The sequence below is a fragment of the Hylobates moloch genome, unplaced genomic scaffold (assembly GCF_009828535.3).
Source record: "Hylobates moloch isolate HMO894 unplaced genomic scaffold, HMol_V3 SCAFFOLD_4, whole genome shotgun sequence".
Lineage (NCBI taxonomy): Eukaryota > Metazoa > Chordata > Mammalia > Primates > Hylobatidae > Hylobates > Hylobates moloch.
This window is the reverse complement of record NW_026652279.1, coordinates 26,851,604-26,865,924: the sequence shown is the minus strand read 5'-3', so window position 1 is coordinate 26,865,924 and position 14,321 is coordinate 26,851,604. Positions and strand designations below refer to the sequence as shown.

The 14,321-nt window shown below is 48.6% G+C and overlaps 1 protein-coding gene across 4 annotated transcripts; it reads right to left on the bottom strand.

Moving 5' to 3' along the window:
• Positions 1 to 258: 258 nt before the first annotated feature.
• On the bottom strand, positions 259 to 14,234 carry ARPC4 (actin related protein 2/3 complex subunit 4). 4 transcript variants are annotated; one of them, XM_032149678.2, is made up of 6 exons: positions 14,137 to 14,234; positions 9,332 to 9,450; positions 6,865 to 6,976; positions 5,414 to 5,509; positions 3,355 to 3,525; positions 259 to 1,165 (listed from the first exon to the last, which is right to left on the bottom strand). In XM_032149678.2, exons 1-6 carry the CDS (start codon positions 14,137 to 14,139, stop codon positions 1,160 to 1,162), a joined length of 507 nt encoding a protein of 168 aa, XP_032005569.1. In that variant the 5' UTR covers positions 14,140 to 14,234; the 3' UTR covers positions 259 to 1,159. The 4 variants fall into 4 exon arrangements, with proteins under 4 accessions (XP_032005569.1, XP_032005568.1, XP_058293230.1 ...); XM_032149677.2 differs by having other exon boundaries at positions 14,083 to 14,180; XM_058437247.1 differs by lacking the exon at positions 14,137 to 14,234 and adding an exon at positions 12,830 to 12,850.
• Between the last annotated feature and the right edge of the window lie 87 nt (positions 14,235 to 14,321).

Genomic DNA, 14,321 nt, shown 5'->3' with positions numbered 1-14,321 from the left:
GAGGTTACTTTTTAGCCCAAGTAAGTTCATTATGTGAAAAGCACCAAAGCTCTGTATAGGCAGACAGAGCAGTTTCAGAAATTAATGGTGCCTGGACTGCAATGAACGGAGTCTCTGCGTTGGGACCCCTGGCAGGAATAATGGCAGGACCAATCATGAGACTGTACCCAGTGGGGAGCTCCAGGCACAATTACCAGCCATCTGGTCTCAGGGAAAAGAAGCCCCACCTCCCCTCCTTTCACACACACAGACAGCATAGACCTCATGCAGCCCCAAAAGGGCAAAAAGAGACTTTAATTAGGGGAAGGAGGATCCACCAGAATCAGAAAAGGAACAGCTAGCGTGGGAGCAGAGGAGCCAGAACAGGCAGGAGGAGGGCCCGGCCGGGAAGCTCTGGAGGAGGACTCACCTTGCCACCTCTGGCACAGGCACTGGCACTGACGGACAAGGCGAAACAGCGGCCCCTCTCAACTGGGAGGGCACCCAATGGCCCCTGTAGCCAGAGGTTGCCTGGCTTTTGGGCCCCAGGTCCTAGGCATGACTGGTGGTCACCAATTTGGCCCTTGTCCCCAACCAGTGCTGGGGGGCCATCTTCAGGCAGAACTCAAGAAGCTGGCAGAGGGTTCCCAACACTTATACTGGGGCCAAGGAGGCTTGGGAATAAAAGGGCAAGGGAGAGAAACTGGAGTCTGAAACCTCCCTCCCTCCCCACCTGGGGTGGCATAGGAGAGAAAAAATAAGTCACCTTCTGGCTCCAGGCCCGCCCAGACCCACAGCAACCAATAAGGTACAATCACTGGGACCAGTCACAGCCACTGGAGGTGGAGGTTTTTTTAAAAAAAAAAAAAAAAAAAAAGACAAAAAGGTTACAGTATCCTACAAGCACAGAGTTTAAGTTTCGAGACGTTAAAAAAAATCTGTCCCGGCCCAGGGGACTGAACATCAGAAGCCAGCCTGACCAGGCACATGTGGCCTTGGGGCAGGTCCACTGCTGCTTTCTTGCCCAGCTAGCAAGCACACCACCCACCTCCCTCATCAAATGCCCACCCCAACCCAACTCCCTGCCGCCGCCGCTGCTGCTCTGGGGAGTGACTCCCGGACACCTTCGTGGAGACATGGGTAGTCTGAGGGGGAAGGCCACGAGATCCAGCCAGATGGTTTAAAACTGTCAAGAGAACCAAGAGGCAGTGCATGGTGGTTATTATTGCATCCTGGTGGGACTGCTCTAAGGAGGTGCATGAACCTGAGAGCTGCCACTGTGCTCATATCTGTGAGGGGCAGAGTTGGGTCCCAGGACACCTTGTGGTCATGCTCTAATTCAGCCAGCTTTCAGAAGTGACCTATGGGCACTGGCCCTAAGCCTAGCACTAGATAAGGCATTAAAATTAACAGCCATGAGAGCTTCTCCATAGCTCCCCTGTACCCTGACATGGAGGCTGCTAGAAAGCCCTGCAAGAGTCCTGCCTGGTGAACTGAGGTTGCTTTCTTTAGGCATGGGGGCTCTCATGCAAGGGGCTTGGGGACTCACAGGGCCAAGTGGAAAAGGACCCAGGTTCTGGTACTTTTGTGTCAAGCTCTGGATGATACTCCAACCAAGACAGGCCCTTGAAATGTTTTCTGCCCTTAAGGGTCCCCCATGCTGCCTAGGACAGCCCTGGACATTTTAGAGATCAAAGGTTATGAAACAATGGCCCATGCCTCAAACCAGCCCAAAGATGAGCACTGTATGGCCCACGTGGTGTTTAAAACAATATGAATTAGTTGCCAACCTTGAAAACATGGAAGATGCCATATACAAATCCAAATTTGGGGGCTCAATGGCCTGGAGCTGTGTGGGAGCCAGCCCCTGCAGATGAGGCATGCGCTCAGCAGCTCCTCAACCCTGCCTACTCCATACTCCATACTCAGCCCACTCCATAGCTACCCGACCTTTGGATGCACCTGAATGTGTGACCCCTGACAAAGGCTACGGTACTTTTTTAGACCTCTGAGTCTGAAAACCCAGCTCCACATTCTGGTTCCTCCTCTTACTGGCTGAGGGACTTTGGACAGGTGCTTTTGACTTCTAGAGCCCCAGTTTATTAATCTCTAAAATGGCGATAATAGCTGACTCAAAGACTGTTTTGAGTAATAAATGGGACATGTGAACATACTTTTTTAGGGGTCTAATTCTGTGCGATGTAATTATCATAAATAAGTAAATGATTGTTGAATGAGTGAGCCAAATATTCAATTGGAACAAGAGCTATTTTCCCCTTCCAGTTCAATCTAGAGGCCTCCTAGTATCCTGGCCATAAAACTTTGGTGCTGCAATACACGGAAAGCTGCTATGTTTTACACACATGGTCTCATTTAATGCTCAACCACTGAAAGGTAAGTATTAATTACCAGACCTTCATTTCACAGCTGAGGAAACTGAGGCTTAGTTGAGAGTTCAGTGACATGCCTGAGTAGGGGATGGAGCCTGGATTCCCACACAGGTGGTCTGCCTCCACAGCTGAGTGAGCTGAACAACCATGCTGACCTGTGCACACGCCATAGCTACTCTGTACACTGGCCATCCTCAGTATAATTAAATCCCAAGGGAAGTGGGTATAATTTCCATTTTTAGGAATCTGAGCTCCTTCTGGACTGGGTATGTACTTACTGGTGGGAGTACACACTAAGTCTACCATCTAGAGATCACAGCCACTCTGGGTGGCACATGTCAACAAACCGAAGATTGTTTGGAAAAAGGAGGAAAAAAAAGGCATGTTCTGAATATCTAAACTAAGAACTATGTCATCAGTTCATCAATGTAAACAATTCTACCTCTTCAGATGACTACAGTGCTTTCAATTAGAAAGGCATAAACAATGTAAGAGGAATCTGGAGGACTTACACCATGCAAGTGATGGAAAACAGATTGAAGGAATCATGACTTTAAGCCTGAGAAACATGCTGAAGGAAAGTACTGAAGTCTATTTGAGAAGTGGAATTATAACATGATTAACTGTCCTATACTCCTAGAAAATTCACATGCAGACTTCACTTGCCTCACTTGGGGTTTGAACGAGATAGAGATAAGGACTTTGTGAACATCCTGAGATGTAGAAATGAGTGACCAAGTTCCTATGAGAGACTAAGAGCCATTCCAGACACCCAAATATAGAAAATGCCTTGTATCTCTCAGAGATGAACTTGGGGTCCTCTAGCTCCAAAGCACCTGACTGACCTGCTGTGCCCCAGGGGTCCTAGAGAGCTCAGGACATATAAACACACTGCTTGGACCCCTTTCCCACCAGATGCTAAGTTTTCAACATGACCCCCAGATCCTCTGGCCTCTGGAAGGAAAGCTGAAAGGCCCCTACTCACATTCTTAAGGAACTCTTCAGCCACAATGCGGGCACGGGCATTGACTGACAGCTTCATCTCACTGATCTCCTTGTCAATCTCCTCCATGAAGTGGATCACAAAGTCCACCAACTTGTGTTTGTACATCTGCTCTGTGTGGAAGTTGGTGATCAGAAAGCTGATATCATACCCCTAGGGAAGAAGACAGTAGGGAGGGGGAAGAGAAGGAACAGGAGAGAATTAGCACCCCATGGGAACTGAGCTGGTCATGTCCTCCACTCATCCACACACTTCCCACTGGCTGTGATCTTCTCCCAAGCTACACACCCTTCCAGTCAGCAGCCCAGCTGCTCTGGGGGAGGGTGTCTAGGTTGGAGCCAAGCAACTGAACCCAGTTGAGAATTCTGTGTGTATCAGACATCTCTGGAAGACTATCTGTGGCACAACAGCTCTGCATTCAGAATGAGTCAAGGGACTTGAAGTCTTGTTACAGAATAATCTAATCAAACAACAGGGAACATTTAGTCCAGAGAAGAGATGATTTGGAAGATGGGTAGGATTAAGGTCTTTTTCTGCTGGAGGGCTGTGGGAAGAAGATCAATTTTATTTATTCCGGGTGGCCCCAGAGGTTAGAGCTAGGACCAGGAGAGAAAATTTGGCTCAGGATGAGGAAGAACTTGGCCAACATGCCTGACGTGTCTGATGATGGCACATGCTGCTGTGTGGTAGTTGCTCAGTCACTGGGGATACTTTAAGTTTACCTGGCAAGGAGTCTGTGGAGAAGATTCAAGTACAAATTCAGGCAACAATTGACCCAATGTTAACTGTGGCTTTAAGAGACTGATTCGGTGGGCTGGGCGCAGTAGCTCATGCCTGTAATCCCAACACTTTGGGAGGCCGAGGTGGGCGGATCACAAGGTCAGGAGATCAAGACCATCCTGGCTAACACGGTGAAACCCCGTCTCTACCAAAAATACAAAAAATTAGCCAGGCATGGTGGCAGGCACCTGTAGTCCCAGCTACTCGGGAGGCTGAGGCAGAAGAATGGCGTGAACCCAGGAGGTGGAGCTTGCAGTGAGCCCAGATTGCACCACCGCACTCCAGCCTCGGCAACAGAGCGAGACTCCGTCTCAAAAAAAAAAAAAAAAAAGAAAAGGCCAGGCGCGGTGGCTAACGCCTGTCGCCTGTAATTCCAGCACTTTGGGAGGCCGAGGCGGGCGGATCACGAGGTCAGGAGATCAAGACCATCCTGGCTAACGCGGTGAAACCCCGTCTCTACTAAAAACACAAAAAATTAGCCGGGCGTGGTGGCGGGCGCCTATAGTCCCAGCTACTCGGGAGGCTGAGGCAGGAGAATGGCATGAACCCGGGAGGCGGAGCTTGCAGTGAGCCAAGATTGTGCCACTGCACTCTAGCCTGGGCGACAGAGCGAGACTCCGTCTCAAAGAAAAAAAAAAAAAAAGAGAGACTATGATTCAGTTGGCAGAGCTTAGAAAGGATTTCTAATTCACTGTGCTCTTTCTGATGCTAGACTATAGGCTCCAGGAATAAGCAATGTGTCTTATCTTTTTTGCCTTTTTTTTTTTTTTTTTTTTTTGAGGGGGAGTCTCGCTCTGTCGCCCAGGCTGCAGTGCAGTGGCATGATCTTGGCTCACTGCAAGCCTCCCAGGTTCAAGCAGTTCTCTGCCTGAGCCTCCTGAGTAGCTAGGATTACATGTGCCTGCCACCACGCCCAGCTAATTTTTGTATTTTTAGTAGAGACGGGGTTTCACCACGTTGGCCAGGCTGGTCTTCAACTCCTGACCTCGTGATCCACACACCTCGGCCTCCCAAAGTGCTGGGATTACAGGCGTGAGTCACCACGCCTGGCTCTTTTTTGCCTTTTCTATGGCTGAGGTAGACCCAACTTTTCCTAAGCTTCTAATCCTCTTTGCTCCCACTCTGAGATGAAGGCCAACTCTCAATTCAGGCAGTGGGTGCAAACAGCTGGAGGAGCACTGATCCTGGTTCTAGAAACAATTCCAGGCCATTCTGTAACAGGGTCCTGGGTATCGCAAACTCATGGGTCACAGGGTCTCACCTCCACAGGCTTCCTTCGAAGGATAAAGAAGTTCTCTGCTCGCATCATCATGAAGCGCATGAACTTGTGGCATAAAATCTTCTCGATCTCATCAGCCTGGGGAGTGCAAGAGAAACATTTCTCTAAAGCTGACACCCAAGGCCAAAAACACCTTGTAGCCTGGTCTTCTGACTCCAGTTTTTTCAAGGCTCCCAGGAGACAGTGAGGTTTGGTACTCTGAAGAATCATTGAAGTGGGGGACCTGGCTGCCAACTGAAACAAGGGTCTACGTTGGGGCATCTCTTAATGAGGCCCCATTCCAGAGAGGTAATTCTGACAGGCTTCTATCGCTTCTTTCAGAGTCTACAGCTGTATTCCAAGCTGCCCTTCACATTCTCATTTCACTAGTGTTACATTTCCCAGGGTGTTTTGCAGCATCACCTGGGCTATCAGAGATAACCTTAGGTGGTCTCTGCTTTAATAACACTGAAAATCCAACAATCCCTGAAGTTTCTCCCTTCTGAGTGCTCAACATTTTTTTTTTTTTTTTTTTTTGAGATGGAATCGCACTCTGTCACCCAGGCTGGAGTGCAGTGGTATGATTTTGGCTCACTGTAACATCTGCCTCCCGGGTTCAAGCAATTCTCCTGCCTCAGCCTCCCAAGCAGCTGAGATTATAGGCGCATGCCACCACGCCTGGCTAATTTTTGTATTTTTAGTAGAGACAGGGTTTTATCATGTTGGCCAGGCTGGTCTTGAACTCCTGACATCAAGTGATCCACCTGCCTTGGTCTCCCTAAGTGCTGGGATTACAGGCATGAGCCACTGTGCCCGGCCCTGAACTCTCAACATTTCTAAAGGAAGATTATTGCTGCTGGTTGCTAGTATGCCCTTAACACCTCCCAACACTTGTTAACCTCCCATTTTAACAAGGAAAGCAGGCCCCAGGGTTCTAACTTTCTGTAGAAAACAGTATGTAGTCTGCATTTAATAATAGTGTTTTGTTTTCATACTGTTGAAAGTTTAGAGTTGCCCTCTACTGGCCAGGCATGGTGGCTCATGACTGTAATCCCAGTACTTTGGGAGGCTGAGGCAGGCCCATCACCTGTGGTCAGGAGATGGAGACCATCCTGGCAAACATGGCAAAACCCTGTCTCTACTAAAAATACAAAAATTAACTGGACATGGTGGCGGACGCCTGTAATCCCAGCTACTCGGGAGACCGAGACAGAAGAACTGCTTGAACCCAGGAGACAGAGGTTGCAGTGAGCCGAGATCATGCCGCTGCACTCCAGCCTGGGCGACAAGAGTGAGAATCTCTGTCAAAAAAAAAAAAGGAAGCAGAGGCTAGGTTTCCTGCACTCTGAATCTGGAATCTGGCACACTGATCTCTCAGATGGGGACCCTGGACTGAAAGAGGCTGAAAAGACTGAAAGAGGCCTTACGATGGGCCTCCTCCATGGTGAACTTACCTGTTTCACAGCGATGCTGACCCGGACAGAGTTGATGGAGCCCTCAATCAGAACCTTTTCCTTCTCATTCCTGCTGATGGTCACAGGTTGTAACAGGAGCTCTTTGCTACTCCTGAAAACACAATGTGACAGAGTACTTGTACTACAGAGGGACAGAATAGTCAGAGTGACCCCACGCAGGTCCTGGAATCACTATGAGACCATAGAGTCCAAGGAATAGAAGACTCACAAGCAGGGGTGCTCCAAGATGGGGGCCAGTGAGTGTGTTCTTCAGCAGAAAGAGCATAGGCTCTGAAGTCAGGGCGAAAAGGTTTTGAAATCCAGCCTCCTCTGTTACTTTCCTTGGGCAAGTTACCCTGTTGGAATCTCAATTTTCTCATCTGTAAAATGACTCTGATTCCTAATTCACTGGCGAGGACTGAGAAAGATCAAAAAGGGTCAAATGTCTAATAGCGTGCCTGGCACATAGTAGGAGCTTTACAAAAGATAGCTATTTTAGTAACTACAAGTTGAACATCCCCAATCTGCAAATCTGAAATCCAAAATCTGAAACTGGCTGGGCACAGTGGCTCATGCCTATAATCCCAGCACTTTGAGAGGCTGAGGCTGGTGGATCACCTGAGGTCAGGAGTTTCGAGACCAGCCTGGCCAACATGGTGATATCCCATTTCTACTAAAAATATAAAAATTAGCTGGGCATGGTGGTGCATTCCTATAATCCCAGATACTCAGGAGGCTGAGGCACGAGAATTGCTTGAACTCAGGAGGCCGCAGTTGCAGTGAGCCAAGATCACACCACTGTACTCCAGCCTGGGCGACAGAATGAAACTCTGTCTCAAAAAAAAAAAAAAAAAAAACCTGAAAGTTTCTGAGTGCTAACAAGATGCTCAAAGCAAATGCTCACTGGAGCATTTTGGATTTGGAATTAGGGATGCTCAACTGGTTAAGTATCTGCAAATATTCCACAATGTGAAATACTTCTGGTCCCAAGCATTTTGGATAAGAGATACTCAACCTGTACAGGCAAACCAATATACCATTTAGGAATGCAGAGAGAACACCTGTCTTAGAGGTAAGGAAAGGCTAAAACTGAACACAGTTTGGCTTCCTTTAATTATCAATCCAGAAATGATTCATTTGCCTCTGAGACCCCTATGAGTTCAGGTTACAAAGTAATGCCTCTGAATACCTAGAGATCTCTAATAGTAATTAACTGTGGTGTGGTGTCTCTAAACCGTTAATCATTTTCAAAGGCCCACTGGAAATCATGTACGTTTAAACAGTATAACAGGGCATATCCTAACATCTTATCAGTTATTTTTAAAATTAAAAATTAAATCATATCATTTAAAGTGGTAACCCAGATTATCTCACTGATGTATGTACCAGATTGAATTTTATTTTATTTTATTTTTGAGACGAAGTCTTGCTCTGTTGCCAGGCTGGAGTGCAGTGACACGATCTTGGCTCACTGCAACCTCTGCCTCCCAGGTTCAAGCAATTCTCCTGCCTCAGCCTCCCGAGTAGCTGGGACTACAGGTGCGTACCACCACGCCCAGCTAATTTTTGTATTTTAGTAGAGACGGGGTTTCACCATGTTGGCCAGGATGCTCTTGATCTCTTGACCTCGTGATCTGCCTGCCTCGGCCGCCCAAAGTGCTGGGATTACAGGCGTGCGCCACCATGCCCGGCCTATTTACTTATTTTTTGAGACAGGGTCTCACCCAGGCTGGAATGCACTGTCGCAATGTTGGCTCACTGCAACCTCTGCCTCCCAGGCTCAAGAGATCCTCCCGCCTAAGCCTCCCGAGAAGCTGGGACTACAGGCATGTGCCACCATGCCCAACTATTTTTGCATATTTTTTTGATAGAGATGGAGTCTTGCCATGTTGCCCAGGCTGGTCTTGAACTCCTGGACTCAAGCGATCTACCCACTTCAGCCTCCTAAAGTGCTCGGATTACAGGGGTGAACCACTGCACCAGGCCTCCAGATTAAATTTTAAAGGGGAAAAATATATTTATGAAATGGAAACTAGGTAAGAGAAAATCATTCAAAATATGAAGTATTTGGATTGGGGAGTGTCTAGACTGGTAGGTAAAAAAAAATCCCTGATCATTACATTAGAAAAGTATGGAGATGGAATCTCAGATAACAATTATCTGACCATTCCTTAAACTACCAGTGTTTTCAACAATGCCACAGGAGAGACTTCATCAACAGTCCTGCTCTGAGAAGTCATACCTTGTGTCAAGTAATCTTGTCTTTTCCCCTGGGTTCCGTCCTGCCAACCCACTGACCCTATTTTCTTAACTCCAAATTGGGAATCACCATTCAGCTGGCAGCAAGACAAAATGTCAACTGCAGCTGTCCTGACTACTCCAGGACATAAGTTCATGGTACCTTCTAGACAGCAGCCATCTCTGTGTGCTGCACCCCTCATCCCCACCTTGACTTGTCCTTCCCTACCTGACTTCCACTTCCGGCTTATTGTGTCGTTCCACAACCTGGGAGGAGAAGTTCTCCAGGCAGAGGGCAGCCTGCAATGTGGCCCGCACGGCACTCAGGTAGGGGCGGAGAGTGGCAGTCTATAGAAAATAACACAGAGGAAAGGGAAGATCAAAATCTGTCACACCAAACCCACCGATCCCCTATTCCAGCTCCCATGAAGCCAGGTAGCACTGAGGGTGCAAGGCTCTTTAAGATACCACTGTGAACAGAACAGACTAGGCCTTCGAGACGCCTTCCAAGGTGTAGAATGGTGGTTTTCAACAGGAGACAATTTTGCCTGCCAGGGTACATTTGGCAATGTCGAGACATTTCCTTTCTTTCTTTTTTAACCTAGGGTCAGACCAGAAGAATGCTGAGACAATTTCAATTGTCATGACTTGGCAGGGGGGGGAACTGCAGGCATTGAGTGGACAGATATCCACTAAACATACTACAATGCACTACAAAGAATTATCGAGCCTCAAGTATCAATAGTGCTGAGGTTGAGAAAGGGATCTAGTGACATACCAGTGAATGCATGATTGTCGTCAATCTATTAGGCCAACAAATGTATAGGTGTACTGTTTGCCAGGCACTGAGCTAACTGGGAATTCAATGATAATTAACACTGTCTCTACCCTCAAACAGCTCAACTAGACAGCAGATATACAGAAAATTACTGTGATATAAAAATGAAATGTGAAATATTTAGATTTACAAGTTATCTATATTTGCAGAAGAAACTGGTTTTGAAGGTGAAATGGGATTAGGAGGATTTTATAATGAGAAAAAGTAGAATAACGACATTCTTTTTTTTTTTTTTTTTGAGACGGAGTCTCGCTCTGTCGCCCAGGCTGGAGCGCAGTGGCACGATCTCAGCTCACGCAAGCTCCACCTCCCGGGTTCATGCCCTTCTCCTGCCTCAGCCTCCTGAGTAGCTGGGACTACAGGCGCCCACCACCACACCCGGCTAATTTTTTGTATTTTTAGTAGAGACAGCGTTTCACGGTGTTAGCCAGGATGGTCTCAATCTCCTGACCTTGTAATCCGCCCGCCTCAGCCTCCCAAAGTGCTGGGATTACAGGCGTGAGCCACCACACCCTGCCAGAATAAGGACATTCTTAGTAGAGGGATTAGCTTCTTGCTGCACTGGTCAGTCCTTGTATCAGCCAACATGCCCGGCCTTTATTTTTCATTTTTTTTTGAGACAGAGTCTTACTCCGTTGCCCAGGCTGGAGTGCAGTGGTGCAATCTTGGCTCACTGCAACCTCCACCTCCCGGGTTCAAGTGATTCACCTGCCTCAGCCAACGCGAATAGCTGAGATTACAAGTGTGCACCATCATGCCTGGCTAATTTTTGTATTTTTAGTAGAGATGGGGTTTCGCCATGTTGGCCAGGCTGGTCTCAAACTTCTGACCTCAAGTGATCCGCCTATCTCAGCCTCCTAGTGCTGGGATTACAGGCGTGAACCACTGCACCTGGCCTCCTTCATGCCTTTGTAAATTGATTTCTCCTTTACTAGGCTGTAAACCTCATGGTCAACAGACCATATCTATTTTATTCACAGCTACATAGCCTCCAACCTAGCTCAGTACCTAACATATACAGTGTCTCACCCATTTCCTGTAGAGTAAGTGAGCGAAAGAAATAATTAAGGTTAGAGTAATAAAAAAGGACAGCAAGAGTTTCATAGTAGTAATGAGTACAATGTTTCTGTATATGAGAAGCATTTTAGATTCACTAAATGACGCTGCAGTGGTAGGTTGAGGTAAGATCATGGGGAATCTTGAATGCCAGGCTACCAAGTTTAGCTTTTCTCTTAAGGGGGTAAGGAACTACTGGGGCTTTCTGAGGAGGAAGTTCATGACTGCAGCTGCATGGTGGCTCTGAAGAGAATGATTTGGAGAGGGAAGTGAGACATACAGCAGACTGTATCACAAGCAAAGAGTATCACAAGCGTTGGACTGACATTAGATGGAGTGGATAATGGAATTGAAAAACAACTTCCCAGGGGCTCACGCCTGTAATCCCAGCACTTTGGGACGCCGAGGTGGGTGGATTACCTGAGGTCAGGAGTTCAAGACCAGCCTGGCCAACATGGCAAAACCCTGTCTCTACTAAAAATACAAAAAATTAGCCGTGGCAGGCGCCTGTAATCTCAGCTACTTGGGAGGCTGAGGCAGGAGAATTGCTTGAACCCAGGAGACTGAGGTTGCAGTGAGCCAAGATCACGCGACTGTGCTCCAGCCTGGGCAACAGAGCGAGACTGTGTCTTAAAAAAAAAGAAAAGAAAAAGAAAAACCACTTCCAACGAACTGTGGTCCAACCATTCAATTAACTACTACTTAGCAATAAAAATGAATAACTATTGATACACACAACATGGTTGACTCTCAAATGTATTACTGTAAGAAGCCACACTTAAAAGCCTGCATACTGGCTGGGCGCGGTGGCTCACGCTTGTAATCCCAGCACTTTGGGAGGCCGAGGCGGGCGGATCACGAGGTCAGGAGATCGAGACCGCGGTGAAACCCCGTCTCTACTAAAAATACAAAAAATTAGCCGGGCGTGGTGGCGGGCGCCTGTAGTCCCAGCTACTCAGAGAGGCTGAGGCAGGAGAATGGCGTGAACCCGGGAGGCGGAGCTTGCAGTGAGCCGAGATTGCGCCACTGCACTCCAGCCTGGGCGACAGAGCGAGACTCCGTCTTAAAAAAAAAAAAAAAAAAAAAAAGCTTGCATACTAAAGAATTCCATTTACATGACAATCTGAAAAAGGCAAAACTACAGGGGGGAAAAACCAGTGGTTGTTGGGGGGTGGGAAGGAAGAGAGGACTGATTACAAAAGGGCTTGAGGGAACTTTTTGGGGTGATGGAAATGTTCTGTATTTTGGCTGGAGTAGTGGTTACACAACTTGACTTTTTTTTTTTTTAAGACACAGGATCTTGCTATATTGTCCAGGCTGAAGTGCAGTGGCTATTCACAGGAGTGATCACAGTGTACTACGGCCTCGAACTTCTGGGTTCAAGTGATCCTCCTGCCTCAGCCTCCTGAGTGGATGGTACTACAGGCGCATGCCACCATACCCAGCAAATTTTTTTTTTTTGAGACGGAATCTCGCTGTGTCGCCCAGGCTGGAGCGCAGTGGCGCGATCTCCGCTCACTGCAAGCTCCGCCTCCCGGGTTCATGTCATCCTCCTGCCTCAGCCTCCCAAGTAGCTGGGACTACAGGCGCCTGCCACCACGCCCGACTGATTTTTTGTATTTTCAGTAGAGACGGGGTTTCACCGTGTTAGCCAGGATGGTCTCGATCTCCTGACCCTGTGATCCGCCCACCTCGGCCTCCCAAAGTGCTGGGATTACAGGCTTGAGCCACCGTGCCCGGCCCACCCAGCAAGTTTTTGCAACGCTTTTTTTTTTGAGATGGAGTCTCGCTCTGTCGCCCAGGTTGGAGTGCAGTGGCACGATCTCGACTCACTGCAAGCTCTGCTTCCTGGGTTCACGCCATTCTCCTGCCTCAGCCTCCCGAGTAGCTGGGACTACAGGCGCCCACCACCACGCCCGGCTAATTTTTTGCATTTTTAGTAGAGAAGGGGTTTCACCGTGTTAGCCAGGATGGTCTGGATCTCCTGACGTCGTGATCCGTCCGCCTCGGCCTCCCAAAGTGCTGGGATTACAAGCGTGAGCCACCGCGCCCGGCCTTTGTCAACAGTTATAGAAAGTAAACCTAAAAAGGGTGACTAGCTCCGTGACGCCTGTCCTTTCGTGAATAAAACAGATGTAGTCTCATGTAATACCTTAATAAACTTGAATTTTTAAAAATCAAGAGGCATGTGCCCCACTGGAAAAAAAAAAATCCAGATTTCTAGCAGAGATATGAGGTCACAAAGTTTGCCAGGATAGGGAACCCAGGAGGAAGAGCAAATTTAGAATGGAAGATGAGTTTTGAACTAGAGGTCTAATTTCAAGGCCTCTTCAAGATATCCAGGCAAACCTTGAAAGAGAGCTGAGAAGCCAGATTAAGAGTCATCAGAACGAAGGCAGTTATCGAAGCCAGGAGACTAGATCGGTATCATCACGGAAGGTGTGACGAAGAGGGAGATGGTCATCCAAAGTCACAACTCCCAGGAATGCCCACATGTATGAAAAAGGCCCACATGTATGAAAAAGGGAGGACTTCCAGGAAGGGAGGGATGAGCAGTATCACAACTAACATACACTAAGGCTGACACAGTTCAGTTCTGACCAGGAAAGGACTGAATGGAAACAACACGAGAGATCCTCCAGTGGGGTGGAAGCAGGGCTGGAGGTACCAAGAATGGGATAAGGAAGTGTTGCGGCCTGCCTTAAGCAACTGTAAGATCAGGAAGGCAGAAGAGGATAAAGGGCGTATTTAGTGAAGTTCCGCTGTGGATAGGCAGGTGGACTTGCTTCATGCCTCAGCGGCCCTTCGACCGGCTAAGAGGCCGACTACGTACCCTCGAAACGCTCCAAAGAGCCTAGGAGACCCCACTTCCGGCTTCCTACAGGGCTCAGGAAAAGCCGCTACCTGCTTCGAAGGCTGACCGTGAAGCCGTAAGGCCCGCTTCATAGCAGGGAGTACCCCCACTCGTCCCTTCCTCACCTCGGGCCCCCCGCCCCGCCTCTTTTTCCCACCGTCATCGTGTCCCCACAACCCCCCGGCATCCCTCGGCCCCGCGCCCCTGCGGCAAAGCCACATCTCCCACCGACCCACTGCCCTGACGCTGAATAGGGGGTCCCTGGCCGGGGGCCCGGCTCTCTCACCATCGCGGGCGCTGGCTGGGCCGGAAAGCGGAAGTACGGAAGTGGCCAGCCCCGCGATGCCTGCCCTTTCGCGAGAAGCGCAGCTGCGGTCTCCGCCCGGACTTCCGGACGGTACCATCTATGCTCTGAGCGGGGTAGGGAGCCCTTACGAACGCTTGAGCCTTCCGGAAGTTTTCCACCTAGGG